This window comes from Strigops habroptila, chromosome 2 (genome assembly GCF_004027225.2).
Source record: "Strigops habroptila isolate Jane chromosome 2, bStrHab1.2.pri, whole genome shotgun sequence".
In the NCBI taxonomy this organism is placed as follows: domain Eukaryota; kingdom Metazoa; phylum Chordata; class Aves; order Psittaciformes; family Psittacidae; genus Strigops; species Strigops habroptila.
The window spans coordinates 115,760,613-115,785,126 of record NC_044278.2 but is presented as its reverse complement, the minus strand read 5'-3'; the positions used below and the strand labels follow the sequence as shown (position 1 = coordinate 115,785,126).

The window sequence follows — 24,514 nt, the reverse complement described above, 5'->3', positions numbered from 1 at the left end:
TAATTCTCTCCTAAATTTATCCTGGGAGAATCGTTTCTGGAACTTTATTTGTCTGGTTGTTCCTTCTTCCTCACAGCTCCAAAAACCATGTATCATGGTCACTGCCTCTTTCATTGGCTGCATTCCCATAGAATATGGGTCTAAAGTTGTTTCAGAAAGAAAAAGCAGGGATCCAGATTGCTCAATCAACATGGTCAGTCATGGTAGTATCCATTTCAACTCCACTGACTTCTTCCTTCCTCTTCTGCGGCTGTTCTTCCTTTCTCATTGCTCTCTCTGGGGACTTCCGTGCAGGACATCCCCGGATTAGGTGACGACGGTTATGGAACAAAGACTCTGAGTAAGTTCCCAGGAATGGTCACTGTAAATCTCTTTTTGTTTTGTTTTGTTTTGGCTTCTGTTCCTTCTCTGAGGACCCTCCACTCCTAGCATGCACAAGATAAAAAGTTTTATTTGTTACCCAGCCGTGAATGCATTGAAAATGTTTCAATCATTTTGTTCTGCATGACGATATTAAATAACATACAGTGTATCAAGCAGACACTTCCACTTCTTTTGTAATAACACCTTTTGTTTCTGACAGTATGTTATTGTTCCCATCATGGCAGTTCTGTAGAGTAGCATACCTAGAACTCGTTTTGCTGCCTAGAGTGTTCTTTCCAGCAACAACCCCTCCCTCTCCATCTAAAGAGAAAGCTAAACATTTTAACTTGATCACATCCTGAGCAGATCAATAGAAAATCAGTCTCTGCTGTTGCTTCTGCATTTTCAGCTTTTTGCATGGGAGTGTTTGTTACTTTGCTGGATTTTAGATTAGTGTTTGTCATTAATGGAAGAAGTCATTTGCAGGCTAGAGAAGACCATGCTTTCACCAAAGCTAATTTTGGACCCATTTCACCATTACCAACCTATTCTCTGTCATACAACCTTAATCCATTTCTTTTTCTGATGCAGCAATCCTGTCTCAAGACTTGGCATTGCAGAATGTGTAACGTGTCAGATAATTGCCCAGAAACAATTTTGCTTCCTCGAAAGTTAGACCAGAAAACTTGTATAGAGTGAAATATTTGCAGCTGATTTCTATATGACTAACTACATTTATTCTGTATCCAGAGCTAAATAATTCAAACAAAATGCCACTTGCATGTGTTTGGCTGCTTCTTCCTCTGTTCTTTTTCTTGAGCACCAAGTAATTGGAGCAAAATGTGTGTGAATGCTAACATTGCATCGCCTACTGTTTTATATGTGCTTTTTAATTGCAGGAATGCACATCCATGCACACGGTTTTAAAGATTATTCTGTTTCTTGATTTGTTGAAGGGACATTTTAATGGTTTATCTTTAAGCCATCCAGTAGCTGACAATTTAAAGACGAAAGCTTCATCTCTTGTATGAAGAATAGTTCTGCAAGACAGGTTTTGTCAGTGATAGCAAATCTCGCTGCCACCTGAATTTTAAACATTCTGTTACTGCAAGTGTCATGGCAGCTCATTAGCAACAAATGCAGATCGTTCCCTTTAAAGCGAAGTAAAATACTTCTGATCTAATAACCCTCCTGAATATGTGTCCGTACAAAGACAAATCTCCATAACATCCAGTCATTTGAAAGGAGAAAACTGAAATCCGCAAATTGCTAAGGGAAAAGTAGCACAGAGGTATTATACAGGCTCTAGTTTGTCTTAATATTGCCCCTACCTTTCAATTACTGCCACATTCCTGCCTATCCAAATTTCACTAATATTCAACTCAGATATGCTTTTTAATGGCAGTTCTTGCTATGAAGGATATTTGTTCTTGTTTAATAAAGTTCTTCAAGATCTGTATAGCATATTAGTTTGACACAACCCTTGTTAACTTGATGTGAAATGTCCAAAAGTCAGTATACTGTTTTCTTCAAAATATAAGTTTAATTTTTTAAAGTTTCTTACTAAGCCTAAGATCAAAGTTTTCCATTACTATTTTTATCAGATAGCATCCCCTTCCATTTCTGCTGCTCCAGTAACCCCATCAGTCCCACTCTATGAACCGTAAGCCATTACATTGGTGAGACAAATGCAGCATTGCAGAGAAGAGGTGGTCTTGGCACTGTCTACATAGTCGTTCTTCATGGCATTCATGCAGGGCCTACTCTGAGTTCAGCTCAGGGGATTCTTATCTTTTGTGAGTTCCTTCTTCCATTGAGAATGTTTAGAAGCAGTTGTGGGTTAGTGTTGTGCGTCATGCACAGCCTAATCTGCCCACTGGTTTAATGACAAATATTGGACCAATTTTGGCTCCTTGTCTTTGTCAGGAGGTGGTTTATTTGTACCCATTCTCCATTTGACCACTGTGCCTTTCTCATTAACCCAGGGTGGCTCCCTACTGTATAGCCATCATACCATTGACTTCTAAGTGTCCTAGACCCACTGAAGAGTTTCAGCTCTCAACTGATCTTTCAGATGCAAAGTAATCAGCATTTCTACTAGTAATACTATTAAAACCACTGTTTAATGTGGTCCTGCAGGCCTCCTGGAGACCGTACAGCATGGTCTGACTGACCATAAACAGTCTGCTGACAGTTTCAGAACAGCAGCTCCACACGATATAGATTGCATCTTCCCTTAAATAATATGATAATAGAAACAGGACACCAGACTTGCCAAACCACAACTCTGACCCACCATCATAGTTCTTATATCCCTATTCAACCATTCAGACTCAACTCACAAAGGTTTTCATACTCTAGCTCAAATCCTGAGGCTAGACAATGTCTGAAGAAAGATTCTTTTTCCATTTATTTTCTTAGTTTTGTCATTGGCTTTGTCCTTTTCATTTTGGACAGGGTAAAACAGATCCAGTTATGATGTTTGATATCAAAACCATTTTCATGTTAATTTGTTAGCCCTCTGGGATAGTGATTAAAGATGGACACAGGTTAGAAGTTTAGCAGGAATAGCTTCAACGCATTAATGATATATGTTACAGATGCTGCAGAATAATACGAGCAGACACTCAGGTTTTATAAAATTACTCAAGACATCCAGTGAGATTCAAGTAGACCACAATATACTTTGAAATTAAGTTACCCAAGATGTCAGTTAACTCTCTCATCAAGAAAAGACATGGCTCTGCCATGACACATATCACTACTACTTTCTGTCACAAGAGAGAAAGCTTTCATTTTACCTGTGTAAATTCTCTGAGAGTTTTCAGGGGATGTCACTGCACAGTCTTTAATTTCCTTTCTGCACAACTACCTTTGCATGACCCTGGCAGTTCTTTTAAGTTTCTGCAGCTCTGTGGTGCTTGGTTATGTTCTTTAATTTGCTGTGCTGTTCTTGCAGAACATGTTTCTTCTAATGCCAGCGATAGTGAAAGTAGCTACAGTAAGTTACTGCTTTCATTAGAGTCCTTTTACTTTGCATTGCTTGTTCTGTTTGTTTCTTTTATTTTGATTCTCTCCTTGCTGCTGTTTTATTAATGCTAAAAAGATGGTTGGAGCAAATGGCTTGGAATTCAAATTTACGACCGCATCTTGAGTACGAAGCTATAAAAGAAAACTGGCAACCTTTATAAAAGGAGGAAGGTTGTTATTTGGAATGTATTCTGGGACATAAAACCAAACCTGGCTTTGGGTACCCTGTGAAAGTCAGGATTATTTAGTTTAGTGACAAGAAGTTTATTTCAGCAGGGAGGGGGCAGTTTCTTGATGATCTTGTAAAATTACTACATAGTTGTAGGCAAACCTGCTAAAGGCATCCTCTTTACAAGCTCACAATTTTTACTTGCAATTCTGCATATGTGTATGAAGGGCTAGGAAATAGCCCCTGAAATTTTGTTGAGCCCTTAATTTTGGCAGTACAGATTACCTAATGCATATTGAAGTCTTCAAAAAAAGGTAAGGTAGACTTTCACCCCTTAGGCTGCCCATGAATGTCACTGATTCCCTGTAAGTGGAGGTCACAACCCCGCACCTGATTTGGTTTGAATTACAGGCTCTATCTGATCATATAGACAAGAGGAAGATTGCATGTTCTGGGTAACTATTAGTAATACCCCAAAATTTAACCAATATAACTATTTTTTCTTGAAGTGTTGAAAAGCAGAAAAATAGAGCCTTAAATAAATGACTGGAAATGTAATAAAAGGTAATTAAAATCATAGATTGCTTACTAAATCACCCAGTTGTTTATTTATTTCAAGCCATTTGCTTAGCAAATCAAGTTTTCCACCAGTCACTCAGCACTTGTGCTAAGCACCCACATACATTCAGGTAATCACTGGTATCATACCTCATACTTACTAGTCTTGATATAGCGCATAGCAGTTGAGCTCTGTCGATAAACACTGGTTTGTTTCAGTAAAACAGCTAATCTTAATGCAATTCAGAAATGGTAAATTAGTATGTATTCTCTTGTATTGCAAAGGTTTCCTTGGAAAGCAATTGCCAGAGTCACAAGAAAACAGTAGGCACTCTTGAACTGCCAAGATCCAATTCTGAACCGCTTTATTTTTAATATGTCCTCTACTTAGGAGGGGAGGAGGATTTTATGTTTGAGATATAAGATGCCCTTTCCCAAGACTGACTTTACAACCAGGAATGAGTCAATAGGTTACATTTTCAAAGGTTTGCATGAGTAAAATCTCTACTGGGTGTGTTTATTTCAAGGTGAGCTCAGGGCAAAAGCCCAGAGGAGAATCTAGGCTGGTGGCTGAGCGCATACCATGCCTGATGGACTCCCAAACAGGAGACTTAACGGGGTGCCCAGATGCAGCCAAACAAAAGGTAGTTCCCAAATTTCGTAAGACAGGCCAGGTAGCCAATTCCTCATTGGCTGTGCAATAGCTTGAAACAAAGCATATGTTTTGAGGTGCAAAAAGGGGATAGAAATGGTTTGGAGAAGTTGGTTGGGACATAGATACTTAGAAGGAACTGTAGTGTTGGGATAACAAATACCCATGGCAGGCACTCTCCTTCTAGAATGGTTTCCGTCTGGGCAAGCTCCTGTCTCACTCCAGCAGCATCCAGTCTACATGCTGTTGGCTGGGGCTCCCCACACACAACTGCTATGTCCCACAGCTGTTGCCTGGTAGAGAAGATGCAGGCAGGGCTTCCTTCTGTGCCTGTGGAAGAGTTACGCCATTTAGCAGCAGAGGAAGCCAATCTTAGGTTAAGCCAAAAAGGCTTTAAAATCCAGGACGTGGTGCCCAAAGGGCCTAATTCCATTTGCTAAGGATTCATTGGCGTGTGCTGACATGACATTTGAAGGCATGACCTAGGGTAGCTACCCTGTGTCCCATCACACAGCTCATAGCAGCAGATCTCCCCTAGAGAAGTTATGACTCAGGAACAGAGAAGAATAAGAAACAGTAGAATAAAAAGCGGTTGGTCAGGGAGAGCAGTCAATAAATTGTGAGGGCACAGAGATAAGAGAGATAAGGCCTGTCATGAAGAAGTCATCTTATTTCACTGCAGTTCTGACCTTGTGAGGCTGTTGAGAGAGGACACTGCACAGTAGAAGCCTATCAATATCCATGTGGGAAGAGTAATTATTAGACCTAGTCTGTGAACATTTCTTAAAGACTTACTCCTCACTACCTTCTAATTTATTTCTTACTAATGAAAGGGAAAAAATAATAGGTGCTTGAGGTAAGGCTCATTCCTGGTAGGATAAGATAGCATGCACTTACTATTTCTGCTCTTCTTGTTTGCATCTGGGTAGCTAGGAATGGGGCCCAGCATCAGTCATTGCCACAGAACCAAGTTTGTTTTAACTCCATTTGGAGCCAGCCAAGTTGCCAAGCTGTTCTTCAGGGTGATATAGTGCCACTTAGAGGAGAATCTGTGTATTCAACATGAGGCACTACAGTTTATTTTACCAGGACACCATGTGTGTTGACTTGCAAAATCATCTAGATCTCAGCCTGTGCACTTGTGAAATGGGGCATACTAAGAGGGGGAAAACAAGTGAAGCTGAAAAATTCATGGGGAGCAAATAGAAAACTGCTGGAGACCTCAAGGGCTTTGCATGGGGTTATGGCCCTCTCCCAGTGCCCCTTTTCTCTTCTATTTCTCCAGTAAATGAGCAGGAATAAAGAGGTTGCCTGCCTCACTTCTTTCTGAATTGGGAAACTGTGGAACAGTGGCTGGAAAACTGATGGTTGGAAAAGGACCTGGGGTTGTTGGTCGACAGTGGCTGAACATGAGCCAGCGTGTGCCCAGTCAGCCAAGAAGGCCAACAGCATCCTGGCCTGTATCAGCAATAGTGTGGCCAACAGGGCCAGGGTAGTGATTGTCTCCCTGTACTGGGCACTGGTGAGGCTGCACCTCGAATCCTGTGTTCATTTCTGGGCCCCTCACTACAAGAGAGACATTGAGGTGCTGGAGCAGGGCCAGAGAAGGGCAATGGAGCTGGTGAAGGGTCTAGAGCACAAGTGTGATGAGGAACAGCTGAGGGACCTGCAGGGCTTTAGTCTGGAGAAGAGAAGGCTCAGGGGGGACCTTATCGCTCCCTACAACTACCTGAAAGGAGGATGGAAAGAGGGGAAGTCAGTGTCTCTTCCTAACAAGAGGTAGGACAAGAGGAAATGGCCTCAAGTTTCACCAGAGGAGGTTTAGATTGGATATTAGGAACAATTTCTTCACTGAAAGGGTTATCAAACGTTGGAACAGGCTCAGGGCAGTGGTGGAGTCACTGTTCCTGGAGGTATTTAAAAGATAGGTAGACATGGCACTTACGGACACGATTCAGTGGGACTTGGCAGTATTAGGTTTATGGTTGGACTCAATGATGTTGAAGGTCTTTTCTGACGTAAATGATTCTATGCTTCCATGATTCTATGAAGTCATACCTTGGCCTGCACAAAGAAAAGTGTGTGGGTAAGAAATCACTGGCAAGAGCCATGTGTTCCCCTGCAGATATTCATATTTGTACCTATAAAAACAGGCCAGTTGGAGTCCAGAGTGAGGTGTTCTGCATTTCTTCTAGTGGGTCTCTGGCAATTGTTTTAACATGTTTCTCTAACTTTTGCTTCTCATGATGAAAAGTAGCTAGTGTCGAAACCTGTTCTACTTGATCATACCTAGAACCATTCCAAACCAGGGGTACAACTACACAAACTGATGCTGAAGGCTCCTGAGAGCTGTCAAGGCTGTGCCCTGGGTAGTGATTAACAAATTGACTGGCCTTTTTCTAGGAGACATTCTGATGCATTCATATTTATTTATTTAGAAGAATATATTGCTCAAATAATTGAGTATTTGGCTGAAGTATTGCTCATGTCTTGGGCTTAGAGGATAGAAAATCAACTTCTTGACAGAAGTCAGATACTTTTTATTTCAAAATATAATTGAAATACAGCTGAAAGTCTTCCTGTGTGGCCTCAAGAGAAAATTATTTGACCACTTCTTAGCAACAAGGCTGTTGCAGATAGTAAACCTGATTTCTTCTGCCAGTGCTCTCAACATTGGGTTTGTAGTGAGCAAAAGAGCTGGAGCCAGTAGTGGGATTTTCTTTATCCCAAGAGATAACCCACAGTTCCATTAATGTGGGAACCACAAACACATTTGACAGCAGAATCTGGCCCTTTATATAAAGATTTAAAAGGATATTTGAGCCGGAAACAAACGCTGGCCTGATCTAGAAGGGGCTGAGCTGCCACACAGCTGCTGCTGCATCACACTGGCCGTGCTAACATGAAGGCTATAATTTTGTTAGTTGACTCAGACCTGTTCTCAGTGGTGAAACCAAGTTTGCAGAGTGGTATCTAAAGTCCTGGTCTAGCAGAAAGTTACGCTTTGTGTTATAAGGATGCACACAGCTAACTTTGACTTATCGCTGAACCAGCTAATCAAACCATGATTGAAAGTTTATTTTGAGCTGTGCAACTTAAAATGTTCTGATTTCTTTTTCAAAACAAGCTTCTAAGAACATATTTTTTTTACCATGGACTCATCAGTTTTTTATTTTGCAAGACATGATTTCCATAATGGCCATGACTTTCAAGTCTCTCTACTGCATGTGTTGTAACACTCTTACACGTAGTTCAGTAGAGATTTTTACAGCTGTCATCAAAATTACACAGACACCACCACATCTATTTAGCCTAATTGCATAACTGGTTGTGATTGCACCCATTACCTAGAGAGACAATACATGACTAAAAGTGAAAAATAAGAGAAATGTTTAGAAACAAAATCTTTTACCCTCTGTCAGCAAGTCACTCTTGAAATGAGATTTGAAGAATCAGAACAAGGTTAAAAGCATCTGATTATTATGTTAGGCCACTGATTAATTAGAAGACTCATGTTGGCTCTTACATTCCCCAAGGATTAATATATTATTCAGACATACTCAAACTAGCACAAGTATTGAAGTCTCATTTTGTGCCCTTACAAGCTATATTGATAATGCTGCAGAGAGTGCTGACAGACCACTTTTCAGTCTTAAATTCATTCTCAGTACTCCTGATGATCTTTTTACATATTGGATTTCCAGCCTTTCATACCTATCAGCATGTTTTAAAAAACTGTGGGTTTACTTACATAAATAGAGGGCCAGAAAAGGGATTTTGAGCCAAATAGAGGCTCAGATATTGACTGTCTAGGGCAGTCTGTACAGATGAAAATCCAATAAATTGATTTCTCCAAGATCTTGCAAGTACAACTCAGGTAATCCATACATTAGCCCAAAACCTAAATGGATGGTGACAGAAAAATAAGCCTTCTTTGACTTCAGATCCGGCCAAGAAACGTGTGCTCATTAAGCAGTTAATGTGGGTGGTAAATGAGGCTTAGTTAAATGATAAAGAAGAGCCCGTGTCCTGCTGAATTTCACACTGTGTCTCACACCTCAAAGCCATCACAACTTTATAGCAATCCAATTATTGATTGACTTTAGAGCGCTTCATTATACTTAATAATTTGTGGACTACTTAAAAGCTGTGCAGTACTGACTGAGTAGAGCTCATTAAAGAATACCGGCTGGTACAGTTAACATGCGCGTTAGCCTCTGAGGACTTAGAGGATTTTCTCTGGACAGTGGAAGGATTTTATTCAGAGAAACTTGATCTTCCCGAACCCTTTTTCCAGAAAAGAAAACCAGTGGAAATGGTGCAGCTTTCCCTACACTAACACTCCATGTTGAGTCTGAAACTCAGTGCTGAAGAGCCTTGACTCAGGAATATGTCTATCTTTAAGTCCTGTGTATGACAGTCAGCCTCAAAGCTTCTCCTTACTTGCTGCAGCCCTCTCCAATGGCTTAAGCTTCAGCACAGTTTGAGTGGGCTGGAGATGCTTGCTTTGCCTTCAGTATGGCCACAGTTTTACAAGACTTCTGTGAAACAACAGGGTCATTTGTCTCCATAACCCCTACCCTGATTCTACGGTTTAAATGCAGATGTCTGCATCTGACCGTGCTGTTCAAATGCCATTATGGGACAATGGAGATAAACACACCCTTCTGGCTTTTTCTCTCATCCCAAAGCAGACATCTAAAATAGGTCAGATGACTAATGTCTTAGATAAGACATTAATAAGACAAGAATAAACACTTGCCTATCTGTAGGACCCCATTGACTCCAAAGGGTACCTATGGACTAGCTTAGACAAAAGCAATCATGATACAGGTTTCTGAAATTAGCTGAAATGAATCCCTGTCTTGGGATCTGTATGCCATTCAAATGAGTATTTTCAAGTTTAAGATTGTATTTGTACAAATGTATTTGTACAAACGGGCTTCCCTCCTCGTACTTAGTACATGATGGCTTCATCTCCCGCCTCAAGATTGACTTTCTCAGCCTTAGTTTATGAGGGATGCCCAGAGTGTGAATCTTTTCATCTCCAGGGAAATGTGGCATCTTGAGTTTTATATCACCCCTAAAATTTCCAGAGAAACTTAAGGAAAAATAATACATCTGATGCGTAAAACCCAGTGTAACAATAATTCTAGGGTTTAAGTTTGCAAAAAAACAGTGTTAAGCAAGTCATTACAATATCAAACATTTGCAAATAGAGAGGAAAATCCATTATCCACACTTCTCATATGTTATGTTCCCTTGTCCTCAAAAGCTGCTTAATCTCTTCCTTTTATTAAAAATGATGCTTCAGCACCATTGCTAGGTTGAAGTTGGTTTCGTGTTCCCTAACACATCAGTACAGTTTTTTATTTGCTTTTTCTGTCATTGTCCTTAATTACTTTATTTTTGCTTGAAAAAGCTTTCTTATGCATTTATCACAGCTGCCTACATAATATATCACAAAAAATACCTATCAACATATGAGGTGGTAGTCAGCTTAACACTAAACCACAAACATTTTATACCTTCTTGGAAGCCACGCATTGCATCCAATACAAATCTTGTTAACATAGTTAATGGAGCCTCAAGGGTGTCTCAGATAGCAGTCAGACTACTTCAGGATGAGGTGTAACCCCCTCTAAATCCTACCTACATCATCCATCAGGCACCAGGTAGCACTTTTCCCCTGTGTGTTCACACTTTGGTTTGGCAGCAGCCTCCACATAATGTAACTGAGACTCATGTGCATGCAAACAGATGAAATGAAGGCAACTCTGTTCTATAAAGCCCTGGTATGCCTTATGACACTCTTTAGTCTATAGTATCTAAATTAGTTGCAAAATCCCTCTGTGGATCTTCTCAGAGACAAGCCCTGAACTGAGTAAAAATAAAATCACAATCTTAAACTTTGCTAAGCTTAAGTCATATTTAGAACCTGCCAGAGCTCTTATGTGGTAACAAGTATGTGACAGTGACCCAGAAAGAGAAATGTGCAGGGATTATTCATGCATTAGGTTGAAGAATGCTTCTCCCTCTCCTCCTGCACCCCCATGGAGGGAAGGAAGGACAGTGATGCACTGTCTCTACACTTGCACCCAAGCCATGGTCCATATAGTGCCACTTGTTTCTCATGGCAGATTTCTCTGCTTTAGTTCCCTAAATGTCACCATGAGGAAAAAGCAGTATCCTACCAGGAGTGGATAAGTGCATAAAATACGATGTTGTGAGATTTCTGTTCAGGGAAAGGATAAGGGTCAGAAAATAGCTCATAGCTAGATGTCAGGCTGTGATAAACTAGACTATGGAGGTTATGCACAGGAGGATGATCAACCAAAAATGTGTATATTCTGAGAGCAAAAACTGTCCAGTTTCAGTAGCCTGTGGATTTACCCTGCAGCAGCATGTTAAGGCCTTGGCAATCGGACACACAAAAGAAGTATATCTTAAATTTCTGCACTATCCTTGCAAACAGCCTTGCTATCAAATCAGGAAATGAAGCCTTATTGTCCATCACTGAAAAAGCCCGATTTCAGCAAAGACAATTGAAACATGCAGCAGGGAAGGGTGGGAAGGAAAAAAGTGGTCGCCACACCTTAAAATTATGAGGGACTTTGGAATGGTTCAGGTGAGAGCATTACCAGAGAAGTGTTAAACCTGGTCTGTCTCTATGTGAAGCATTTTATCAAGCTTTAATACTTGACATGATGCTTGTCAGCTTCAATCTCTTCTTTTTCTTCTCTCATCAGGAGGCCAAGAAGACCTCATCCTTTCTTATGAACCTGTCACAAGACAGGAAAGTAAGTTTCATCTGTTTTTCTGTCACTGCTCCTTACATTATTCATCTCACAATTTGGGGTCAGCAGAGCAGTAAGCCTTGCTGTGCCAGCCCTATATTCATTATGGCTCCCATTTTTTGGCCACTTGGTCTATTGCATAGAAAACAAATGCTGTAAGGGTCTCCCTTGCTAGCCCTCAGTTCTTACTAGTCTTACTAATAAGCATGATCATCAGTCTACAAAATATTGATGCAGAGTTTCTACATTTACTACAATATTGTTACATGGGAAGCCTTTATTTTTTTTTCTCATGTGATATGTGCCCTTAGCCTGTGTAGATGAGCCTAAGGGAAGGCAACTGAAAATGGGAGCCCACCCACCTGATTCAATGGGGGATGCACTCGTAGAACTGGGGAGAAAAAAATCCTGCAGTGTCCTTTCTGTGCCTCCTGAGAGAGTCCATCTGCAAGCATTTGGGCTTGGTTTTGTTGAGCAATAGCAAATATAGATAATTCCACATAGTCATTTGACTACACTTGCATGGACCATCACAGACCTCTGCAGAATGAGTTGTACTCATTCCATTTTCCTTATCCATGTCGATAAATCAATTATTCATCAATAAAATGTGCGCCTAAATTTTCACTTCATACATAAAGGCAACAAGTCTGGTTAGTGCCTCTTTGGGAAGATTTACTGTTATCGCCAGTAAGATCATCAAAATGTGCCTTTCTTTCTGTTGTTCAGTTAATTACACCAGGCCGGTGATTATCCTGGGTCCTATGAAAGATCGGATCAACGATGATTTGATATCTGAATTCCCTGATAAGTTTGGGTCGTGTGTACCACGTAAGTATGATTTTGCTCCTAATTCCATAGCTAAGTGAGCTGCATCCCTTGGTTCCACACATGAAGTAAATTGCTGTGAAAGTAGCATCTGTGAACTATATGTAGTTGAGTTTCTCAAAAGCTGTTTGTCCATCAGACAGAAAAAGGGGAAAGGATCAAATAGATAAAGATTCTGAAGGGCTGGAAAGAATTTCTCAGAAGAATTGTCTCAAAAGCTGTAGCGTTTTGTTTTAAACAAGGAGCCTTCTAGCCACTTATTCTGTTTACTAATCAATCTGTGATTTTTTTAAGATTAAAGTTTGAAATCCTGGTAAAATATAAAATGTTTTTCAACTACACAGCATCCACCAATAAAGATCTGGAGTGATCTGTGATTTGTGTTAGATCTAGACTGTCTAATCTGAAAGCAGATTGTTTTTGTCTTGGATCATTAGAGCTCACTGAGTGCTTATTTCAGGCCCTGATTGCAGTCATATTTCAATTAAAACTGTTGTCTCTGCAAATACTCCATCTTCAAATTGCTAGAGATGAGATCAGAGTAAGGCTTATAATTAAGGCTAAATTGAATTGATGAGATTGTGATTCATTTTATCGCTGTAATAGGATTAGATTTACAATCTGGAATGCATTATGTATTTGAGGTTTGTGTGTGACCCTCCTGGAAAAAAAAAGTGGAATTCTAGTAAACCCTAATTTTATGTTAGCCTGTAAGTATTGATTGGAGGTAAACGCTAGAAGGTATTACTACAAAGAGACTGGTTTATTGTCATAACTCCATTGAAAACAATATGTAGTAGGCAAAGATCTGCTCCCAGATATGGAGCACCTCCACTTAGGGTAGACCCAGTATTGCCCACTGAGCAAACCTTAACTGCTGCATTTTGTGCATTAGATATTTATACGGACTTCTTGATCTTCTGTCTTTTGTTTCATGCAGACACCACACGGCCAAAGCGTGACTATGAAGTGGATGGGAGAGATTATCATTTTGTCATTTCAAGAGAACAAATGGAAAAAGATATCCAAGAGCACAAATTTATAGAAGCTGGGCAGTACAACGATAATTTATATGGAACTAGTGTCCAGTCTGTGAGATTCGTGGCAGAAAGGGTAGGTTGACACTAGTTTTATTGCCTATGCAACATGTGTTTTATTTCCACATTGTATCTCAGACGTGATTCTTCTGCCAAAAATATAAAATAGCTGCAAAACAGCATCCTAATATTTGTAGGTTTTACAATGACTCCACAAGTGGAGTCGCTGACTTTAAATGACAACATCCTTGGCACTTTTTGTGCTTGGATGTAGTGCCATGGATCCAGTGATCTAACAGTGTGCCTCAAGTATGCCCTAGAACAGCCTTTCCTTTTCTCCCTGTGAGATAGGTAAATAAACTTATCTCACTTTCACAGAGGCAGAACAAAACACAGAAAGATTAAATTGCTTGCCTCAGGTGAAACAGGGAGTCTTTGACTCAAACAAGAACTGAATTAACCAGTAAGAACCTAGACATCTTACTACTTTTATGAACTTATTTTTCCTCATCTCTGAAGAAAATCCTCACCCCCCCACAAAGTTCATTCCAGTAAAAGTAGTATCTCTAGTGTATATTTTATATTAGCACCAAAGTAAAGGGAAGAGCACAGAGCAGTGGAGCGCATGCCCTGTGGTCTCCTTTCCCTGGTGTGCCAGTAATGGCACATTCCAGGGCACTGTGTTGCAGAATTGCTTCTCCTCTTCTGGCTGATCTGCAGCAAACTCTGCAAAAATAAGAACATCCTCATCTGTTTCCAACAGGGCAAGCACTGTATACTCGATGTGTCGGGAAATGCTATCAAACGACTACAAGTTGCACAACTCTATCCCATCGCTATCTTCATTAAGCCTAAATCCTGGGAGCCTCTGATGTAAGTATAAACTCCTTCAAGTGTTTTATTTTCAGGGTACAGCCACAAGTGGCACAACACAGGTCTTGAGTCTACATTTTGCCTGTCCTCTAAAATCAGTAATAACAAGAGAAAGTAGGAACAGTGGGGAGTTGCTCTTCCTCACTGTCATCCACTATATCCCAGCATCTCAAGGAACAAGTCAAACCTGCCTTTGAAACTTCCACACTGGGACATGTGGTCTCACATGCTGGAGCATGAAGGACTCCCTTCCATTGCTCGCTGCACTTGTTCCGGCCTGTGCAGTAAGTTCACCATGGACTCAAGCAGCATGGCTTGTCCTATCCAGTCTTGAGTGCTCTTGGAGTGTAGATTCTGGTCACAGGGGACAAATCAGAGGGTAAACTTGTGTTAGATTCGTGGTGCATGTCTCACCTATTCATCAGCTATAGGTCTATAAGAGGGTAGGCAGGGAACCATGGGACTGGAGAGTAGCTAACATAACGCTTAAAGAAGGAAACAGAAGACACCAACTTCCTGCAGGCAACCTAATTTCAATACTCAGAAAAACACTGGGATCCAGGGAACAGTTAAGCAACTCAGGTATAATAACCGAGAGGATAAAAAGGTTTTAAGATGGAGCCAATGTATGTGCATCAACAGCAAATCAAATCAATCACATTTCCTTCTTTCACGAGATTGATATCAAGAACTGTATTGCATCTTGATTTTGGGGACATTCTCAGTAGCAGCTTAGGGAAATATAGTCTAGAGTGAATTACCAGAGGTCATGTGCACAACTAAATGCAGTCATTGAAAATGGCACTGTTAAACTGGGAGGGTAACAGAAATCCTGCAAGTTTATCTCCTGAGCTGGCTCCCTGTTTGGGACTATTTGTCATTTTCATGAATTACTTGAATGATGAATTGGGCAATAGTTCTGTAAAGTTTGTGAATAACTCAAGGCTGAGCGAGGTGGCAAGCACTTTTGAGGATAAGATTAAAACTCAGTGTAGTATCAGTAAGATGAAATTCAGCACAGACAAAGGAGAGAAAATGAAAAGCATGAGTACAAGCAGGGAATAATTAAGCTATAGCACTGCAGAAAAGCATCTGGCGGTTGGGATGGATCACACAGGAATATGAATGGATGGATAATGTGGCTGCAAAAAAGGAAACTGCCACTGTGGGCTGTATTAACATCAGTGTTGTGTAAGAGCACAATAGGCAGTTATTTTGTTTTACTGGGTATGGATGAGGGCTCAACTGGAGCGCTGGCCCATGAACGTGCATCCTCCCTGGCCCTGCCTTTTGGTGATGAGGTTGTTGCATATTCAGCCACATTACAGGGAATGATGCACAGCCCCATCCTGACCAAAGCCATCTTGGGTTGGATGACTTGACATTTCTTCCAGCCCTACAATTCAATTATATTCTGATTATGTTGCTGTATAGAAGGGGGAGGGTAGTCTGATTGCCTATCTTCTGCATTGGTTGTTTTAAGATCTTAACCTACAGTTTTCCCATCCATAAAATATTTCCATTATTTGTTAATGCTGACATTGCATCTGGAGTGATAAACCAAAGCATAAATAAAAGTGTCCCTTAGTCTGAAAAATACATTAGGCAGAACCAGAAATGTAGCAATAACATAAAGGCTTCGTTGATTTGATGTAAGAACAGACTGACTGAACAGTGTTATGAAGATGCAGAATATTATGGCAATCATCCTATTATTAAACCAAAGCAGTGCTAACATTTCACTTAGGACACACCAAGTTATGCAGAGGCAGCAGAATTTTCCTTACTGGTATAAATTAAAAGTAAGCCAAAAGTCTTCACTCTCCAAACCTAAACCTGCCTCAGTGTTGACAGTATGGTAGGGACAAACGAAGTGAAATCCAGTATATGACTTTGAATTCCTTGTTCTGCAAATATGCTGTGGAAGACCCCCTTAATTACAAATCCAAACTTCTGTGGGACAGCAAAAGTCCTCATATCCAGTCCTAGTTGGGGATTGTTTGCAGCAATATGGCTTATATAAATAAGTTATGTAAACACAACATAATTCCTGAAATAAAAGAGAAAAATGTAATGAATTCAGGCATTCAAAATTAGTTTATCCCCTACAGCCTGCTCTCCACAGGTAATCTTTTTAGCCAGTTTAGCTAATGTGTATTTATCTTATCAAACAGCACCCAAAATGAGTTTCTAACAGCAATGGGAACTCTTTTAATATAAACAGTATAATTATTTTTAAAGAACTGTCTTGAGAATAATGACATAATCCTGCATCATTTAATTTATTTAGTAATGAAAGTAAAGCAGGCAGGATCTGGCTGAACAAATACATACTCTGACCTAAGCAGTGGTAACTTGTAGGGTGTGCGTAGATGAACAGATATAACACCTTTCCAATAGACACTATTATTTTAGTGTGGAGAACTTTAACATGGTACACGAGAGCTCTGTGGGAACAGAAAGAGGATATTTTAATGACAGCATAACTGTGTTCAGTCTTTTTTATGCATGTAACTACTACAGCACAAAAATTATAGGTTTATCTGCCATAACTGTAACTCCTGTTCATACAAATGAGTTGAACGTTCCCTCCTCCCTCCCTCCCTGCCTCCTTCCCTTCCTTCCTCCCTCCCTCCCTCCCTTCCTTCCTTCCTTCCTTCCTTCCTTCCTTCCTTCCTTCCTTCCTTCCTTCCAACTCAACTCCTCCTACTGGAAAGACTCAAGTTTGATTTCTTATGATATCTGGTACTGGTGTCCCCACCTGGAAGACATGTCGGGTCCTTCTGGGGCTTTCCTACAGGGTTTACAATGGCTCTGGATTCCTTCTACAGCATCAGGAAACTGTGCTGAATCCTGCCTTTAATCATGATTTCACTTCCACAGCCCTAGCCTCAATCAAAATCCCACTTCCATTTCAGCAGTTTGGATAACCTTATTCAGCTGAGACAGCGAGCTTTGGGCCTGGGAGATAGAGAGATTCCTGCAGGCTCTAGAGGCAGGAGTGTTCCAAGTGCTCAGACCTTGAGACCTCCAGCCTCCCAGACTTACCTATGGGTTCCTGATGCCACAAGTCCATTTCAGTTAGCAGTTATCAGATTTGGGCCTCGTATTTTGTTTGGGAATGTAGAGTAGTGGATACAAAATAAAAATTTAGTGGAGAAATGGGAAATGGAAGGTATATAGTACATAAAAATGTAGGTATATAGTACGTAAAGATAAAATGAAAATACTGAAACTGCCCATGAACTGATGGAAGAATTTCACCACTTGGTTCTTGCATCAATCTCAATCCACCTGTGATTCAGTTGAATGTATCTTTTTAAAAGCTGTAAGACTCTCAACTTTTTAATTACTTCCTCTGTGTTTCTAGGGAAATGAATAAACGTCTGACAGAGGAGCAAGCGAAGAAAACCTACGATCGAGCAATTAAATTAGAACAAGAATTTGGAGAATATTTTACAGGTATGTTTTTATTAAAAACCTCTTTTTTTTTTTTTTTTCCCCAAGATGCAGTCTTTTATTGCAAAAGAACTGGATTAGCTCTGTCTCTGGCCTAGAGTATGTATCAGTATAGTGTGCCCAAAGTAAGGACTCCTGGCTTGAGACTACTGTTTCCCTGAAATTCAAGAGCGGTTGAGACATTCAACTCCTCAAAAGTTTGATGCCCTGAATGAATAGCTAGGCATGAATTTGATTCCTTTCCTTGCCCAAAACTGCTTTTAATAAAGTCAGTAAAAATGTTGCATCATTGCATTTGTACAGACCAAAGAATTCTTCATTAGCTCAAGACAAAAGCTCAATCGTGGGAGGGAAGGAAAAAGGCATCTTCTTCCTGATCTGTAAAAAAACAAGATTTAAGATCTGCCCTGGGTCCCAGCATTTTGTTTGGGCAGTTTTAGGCAGCTCCCTACTCAGGGGACTGGTATTTGTGGATAACACTTGGAAGTCCCTGGTTGTCCCTCCATGTGCTGACAGTCCGCATATTCTGAACTGCAGTTCTAGATTTCTGCTGGTGGGACAAGGAATTTAAGAGTACAGACACTGCTTTGTGTTGCAGTTGCTTTATCTTCTGTCAGCTTGGGCCTGATCTAGTTAACTTTTGAAGCCGAGAATGAGTTTATTATAACCATGTCAAGAAAAAGAATAGGTTGTAAATCTGCTGCTACTCACTGCTGCAGTAGCTTCTAAATCAAATTAAACGTAAAGCTCAACTTGCAACAGTGGGAACCTACCATGCTGCCCTCCCCTAGGGCAGAACTGCTTGATCTCTAAACTAACCTAGCTCAATCTTCTCACTACAAGGAGTGGGATGGGTGTCTGTCATGGGGAGGTGCCATTGGTTTGAACTTCGTTGCCATCTGCAGGGGTATGACAGAGTATTCCTTCTCATTTCATCAGTATCTATGAGTACATCTGCTGACACTGGATGCTGTAGAATATGTCAATTAAAAGAAATATTAATATGTTTTCTCTACTGCAGCTATTGTCCAAGGAGATAGCTTAGAAGATATATATAATCAATGCAAACTTGTAATTGAAGAACAATCTGGGCCTTTCATCTGGATTCCTTCAAAGGAAAAATTATAAATTAGCCACTGCACCTCTGATTATGACGGGAGAATATTTAGAAGAAAACTATAATATACTATTTGGAGGCTTTCCTGTTTTTGTTGCATTTATGTTCTTTGCAGTCAATGTGAATTTTGATGAATGTACAACACAAAGTGTTTGAAGCCATGAAGGACACTGATGGGTCAAAGGGTAGGAACAAAAAGACTTCTACCATAAAAAGCAAATCTGTTGTGTGCTCAGAGCACCAGTTGTAGGTATAAACTTTTGACATGGAGACCCTCTGTCAAGGGGAGCTAGCCACCTCCTGTGCCCATGCGGACATTTTGATCGATTCCAATGGCTGAGCTCAGTGTGTTGATTGCTTTAAAGAGAAGCTCCCAGCTCCTGAACCTCGTATAGGGCTTGATCCTGCAAGGCGCTCAGCACTTGACCCCAATTCCTACACACGAGTAGCCTGTTGACTTGGAGTCACTTGTGATCCTTCCCTATGCTGTTCAGTCCTATCAGTTCCAGTAGGACTATTCATGTGCTCAAAGCTAAGCACAGGCTTAAGCATTTTGCTAGATCAGGGCCACATGCACCTTGCAAAATCAAGCTCAGAGTATTTGGTCCATTTCCTACTGAAGTCACTAGTAGAACACTCTTTGACTTGACTGGGAGGTGGGTCCTATCCTAAGCTTGTCATTGCACGTTTGTAGTTGGTACACCTCGACTTTGGTAACTATGCACATCTTTTGAGTTCTGAAACCAAGTCAAGCATTTCTTTTTTCCCCTTTGGAAACACTATTGCATCAGGAACTAATTACAATGTAGTTTACTTTAATGGAGTTTGAGGGTGGGAGAGGATGGAAGCATTTCACATCACACACACGTGCACACAAACACATTCCCATGTGGACACACACATGTATGAGGATTCACAGCACCTATGTTGACAAGGAGGGATACAACTGGGAAAAGCTTTAAAATTTTTGATTGTCTATTTTATCATTTATATTGATAGAAGGCACTTAAAGATGGAATAATTTATAAAAATAAAAATATATTGATGTATAGAAACTAATTTCTATAGGTAAAAATGTTTTTGTGAGATATTTTGTAAAGATTGATTAATTGAAAGATTAAATATTTACACCCTTGTGCGACTGTAAAATGTAAAGAGGACCATCAAGTTGCATTATCCCTTTTCCGTAACAGATTCTCTATTACTAATGACAAGCGAGATAATTCCTTAAATTCTAGTTGTTATCTTGTTTTTCTCTCAACTTAATCCTCTCCTTTGCCTCTATTTAATCGTGACGAACTCCTATGGAAAGATCTCTTGAACTGACTGCCCTGTAGGACCTTTTCTAATCACAAAAGGATAATGCATCTTTTAATTGAAGTGGATGATTTGTCAGTGCTTGAATGCAGTTAATAACTTCTCTCTTGGAGGGAGTCACACTTCACCCCCAAATGTGTTTTGATTCTTCCTGTTTCTTTGCAGGAATTAACAAAAGCACTTGATCTTTCCTCTCTTTGCAGGCAGGCAGGTCACCAACTAACTTGTACCTTCATTCATTTCACAGTCAACAAGGGTCTTAAAAGCAAAAACTGAGGCAATGGACATTTGTGAGGGATTTGGGGGAAGTCTGTGGAATTGCAGTTTGGGGTGCACAGAAGGGGAGAAGGAGGCATGTTTTTCTTGCTTCACATTGCCCTTTGTATACTGCTGCCATTCTTCACTCTGACACACAAGGGGACAACTGCAGGAGATGATATGATCGCAAACTGAATTGCCTTTGCTGCTGCTGGACCAAGTTTCCTGTAAAACCCACCACTCTCCTGCCTGCTGCGGCGCAGGAGTTCAGTGCTTCTTAGCTGGTGGCTTCAGGAACCCTAATGTTTAAGGACATTTTAAGGGCAAATGCTAAATAGACTCCTCAGTTACTTGTCTATTTGAAGCTTACGTTTCTACTCCCTGTCAACCTGACAGGTCCATCCAGCCAACCTCCGCGGACAGCGTGACTTGCTGGATGTTTGCAATAGAGCCACCAGCAGTGATGGGGTTAAAAACATGGGCATTTAGTGGCCCTGAGGTGGCCTCTGACTTACTGCCCAACTATGGTAACTTTGAGAAGTTCACACTTCTGTAACTACTATTTTTCTTGCCTGGCCAGCGCAGATTTATAACCAAGGGTTTCAGTTAAGTCTCCAAAAGAGCTTTGTAAACCAGAAGGGCTAGAAACCTTTATTTTTACAAAATGTAAATGAATGAAAGCTTGGATTTTGGATAATTCTGCAGAAATCCACAGAGTGACCCCAGATCTTTGGAAGCCATGGATTTTCCATGCTGGCAAAGTACTACTGCCCCAGGTTGGGAAATAGCCCACCAGTCCTGAAAAAAAAAAACAACAAGTATCCTAAAGGAGGAACTTAACTCTAATTTTCAGCTCTGTTTTTAAGCAATCAATCACATCTGCTTCTTTGTTTCTTAGTTCAGCATGCAGCCTTTTACGGTACTATCCTACTAGTAACTGTTTTGCTTTGTCATGTGCTGTGCTTTACGGTGAACAGTAACACTATGGCTGAGTACAATCAATTTTTCCATCAGTCCTTGGTTACTGTAGTAACATTATTTATTTTCCCCTGTCTGTTGTTTGTGCTTCCAGTTTAGGGTTGCCATTGCACTTCTTTTTTTTCTTTTTTTCTTTTTTTTTTTGTTTTTTTGTTTTTTGGTTTTTGGTTTTTGGTTTTTTTTTAAATAAAACCTATATTTGAAACCAAATCACCAAGAGAAGCAGTGAGAGGTCTTATTTCCCTTAGGACTTGTACTCCCATTTGTTTTGTGCGTTGACGTTTTGCGTTCCATGTTTCAGCATCCTCGGAGCTGCAGTTCTATTTTGCATTGCAGCTGTTCAGATCATGCTGGGTGGTAGTGGGAGGAGGAAGAGAAACATAAGATTCATGCAAAATTACATCTGGTGCAAAAAAACCCCCAACCCATACAAAGTCCAAACTCACAACCCACAGCAGTTGGCACCCAAGACCATATTGGTGCTAACACAGCTTAGCGTAATCAGATCCCTTTTCTGTCCATATAAAAGACTTGCAAGTGTCTAAACATTAGACAAATGCAAATGCTGGACCCTTTAGGAAAAGTGCCAGATCACACCCCTGGTGCTATTTCTCATGTTCTGGCACAGTGTGTAGCACTGTAGGGTCTAAGCAGAACCAAAATGATCACAGCTTTTTGTCCACCCATGAATGATCACAATGACATCTTGCTAGCTTTGTGCAGATGTGCAATATTACAACCTATTTATTTCTCCTTGCCACAAAACACCTTCCATGCACTGACTCATTGAGAGCTTGCTAAGAGGGCTCAGTGACACGGCACTCTTTACTGGTCTTACGGTCTGACCATCAACCAGTGAAAGAGCCTCTTTCTTGCTTAATTCCCCCTTCCTACAGAGGTACCCTGTCCATGCTAGCACTTTGTAATTTCTTTGGTAGTAAAGGCTGTTTCTAGATAAATATTCTGTGATGTAATTGTGTTTGTAGCTAGCATGGTTTGATGCTCCGGTGTGGATAGGGTCCTAGGAACCACCCTGTGAAAGTCAAGGATAAGAAATCTCTCCGTTGCACTGAAATTTCAAATCCTCATCCTGGAGAGCAGTGTGGAACCTGAGCTAATAACCACTACGAGCCAGCGACAGTGTCCTAGTTATCCACCTCCCTATTTACATTAGTTTTCTATGGAGAATTTGTTGGTGTTACACTTTGGCTGTTACTTGCTCAGTCAAATTGTGTTTTGCTTTTGGTTTCCTTATATTTTATTCTTTGTTCTTCAATTCATATCCATAACCTGAGGATTCAGTGAGTGACAACACAGAAGGATATTTGTAGGAAAAACAGTGTTAATGGATAAAGTCTCAATCTTCTCTTTAAGCTGCAGATTTAAAGCCATAATATCTGCCGTGTTCAGAGAAAGTGGTCTTTTATCTTTCACAGCTGTGATTCTCAACCTTTTTTCTCTTGAACATTTTGTCTGCCATGTTATGCATGCGGTTCACTGTGCAACTGCATTCATGTGCTCAAGCCCATGCCTTGGTGGAATAAATGTATTTTCCTATTCCATTAAAAATCTGACATCTTGTCAATTAGTTCAGAAGAATGAGGTTGTCATTATGTAAAAAAAAAGGTTCCCATTCCAGGTCACAAGTCAGCATCAAGGCTAACAGCAAATAACATCTAAAATCTATTCAGCATATAGCTAGCCTAGATCTTCAGCTGGTGTAAATCACAGTCACTCCACTGGGGGAGTTGGACCAGATGATCTTTAAGGTCCCTTCCAGCCCAAACCATCCTATGATTCTATGATGGATTTCAGTGGAGTCCATCCCATTTACACCACCTGAAGTTACACATCTGCTCTCCCCATTACACCGATTTTTTAGCATTACTGTAAAACACCAAGGCTACATGATTAAACAGCAGCTCAGCACTTTCCATTGTTATCTACTGCTTACTTTACTGCAGCACACAGAGGGTCAAGTCATAGACCGAGATCATTTTGAGGTAGGGGCTATGAAATTGCTGAACAAAAAGACACCCCATAGCTCAAATGCTGTAGCCAAGTTTTCAGAAGGCTTCAGCCCCACTGACATCTCACCGAGAGCAATAGGAACCACTACCCCTTTTGAGACTGTCTTGAAGGTGAGGAGCATGAGGTGCAATCCATTACCCCTCACATCGCGTTAGCAGCTTATGGCCCTGACCTACAGCTCAGGCAACTTGCCCTGGTGTAAAACAGCATTTCTGGGGATGAGTGGTAGCCAGCATCCTAGGCAAGATATTTTGGGGAAGAAAAAAAAAAAGGAAAAAAAAGAATTAAAAAAGGCAACACTGTTGGCTCTTAGTGGGATAGCAACCTTTTAATTTCTGGATTTGTGTTCCTCAGTTGGAATCGGCCACTCTGAGTCTCCGAGTGCAGCAGCCTGTGCTCTGCAGGCTGCTCCATCCGGCACGCTGGCCGGCGCGCGTCTCTTGAGCAGGATGTTTCTCAGTCCAGCTGTAGTGTGGGGTACTCAGAATCTGAACTGGAGTTTACAGAACACCCTTGTCCAGCTTACACTCCTGTTATGTGTAAATACTCTTGCGCATTCATTCCATTTGTGTAAAGAATAAAGCACACACGATTATAAAAATTAAGATGTATATTTCATACTAGCTGTGTCCTTGCTTATTTATTCCAGTCCAAGCTCTCAGCTGTGGTTCAGTTGTAAATGCTTGATAGAGTGTTTATAAATATGTCATGAATTTTATTATAAAATATTAATATTAAAGCATTTTTACACTTTATAGCAAATGGCTTCTTCACAAGGCATAATTTGTCTTTTTTCCTTAAAGCAGAATAGTAGAAGAGAATGAATATGCTCTTAATATGTCCTGAGACACATCGATCACACAGGACATTCCTGGTTTAAGAAATGACTGAGGATGCAGAAACTTTTTTCTTTCTTGCACTTTTTTCTTTCCCTTTTTGACTTCACATTGACATGAAAGTTGCCACCAAGAAGATTCACTCTGGTGAAGCACTGCCCCTTCCTCCTTACTGCACTTCAGCTGTGTATTGGGCATCATCAGCACTGTG

General features: G+C 40.5%; 1 protein-coding gene across 38 annotated transcripts in view; it reads left to right on the top strand.

Moving 5' to 3' along the window:
• DLG2 (discs large MAGUK scaffold protein 2) overlaps nucleotides 1–24,222 on the top strand; it is a 997,741-nt gene extending 973,519 nt beyond the window's left edge. For 23 of the 38 annotated variants that reach the window (XM_030474393.1, XM_030474385.1, XM_030474357.1 and 20 more), the window contains 7 exons: nucleotides 3,323–3,364; nucleotides 11,522–11,572; nucleotides 12,299–12,400; nucleotides 13,338–13,510; nucleotides 14,198–14,307; nucleotides 17,678–17,769; nucleotides 18,788–24,222. In XM_030474393.1, the coding sequence (XP_030330253.1) occupies nucleotides 3,323–3,364; nucleotides 11,522–11,572; nucleotides 12,299–12,400; nucleotides 13,338–13,510; nucleotides 14,198–14,307; nucleotides 17,678–17,769; nucleotides 18,788–18,894 (677 nt within the window). In that variant the 3' untranslated portion in view covers nucleotides 18,895–24,222. Of the gene's footprint in view, nucleotides 1–294; nucleotides 341–3,322; nucleotides 3,365–11,521; nucleotides 11,573–12,298; nucleotides 12,401–13,337; nucleotides 13,511–14,197; nucleotides 14,308–17,677; nucleotides 17,770–18,787 lie in introns of all 38 variants that reach the window. The other 15 variants (XM_030474424.1, XM_030474399.1, XM_030474540.1 and 12 more) reach the window with 3 other exon arrangements.
• The last annotated feature ends 292 nt before the right edge of the window (nucleotides 24,223–24,514 follow it).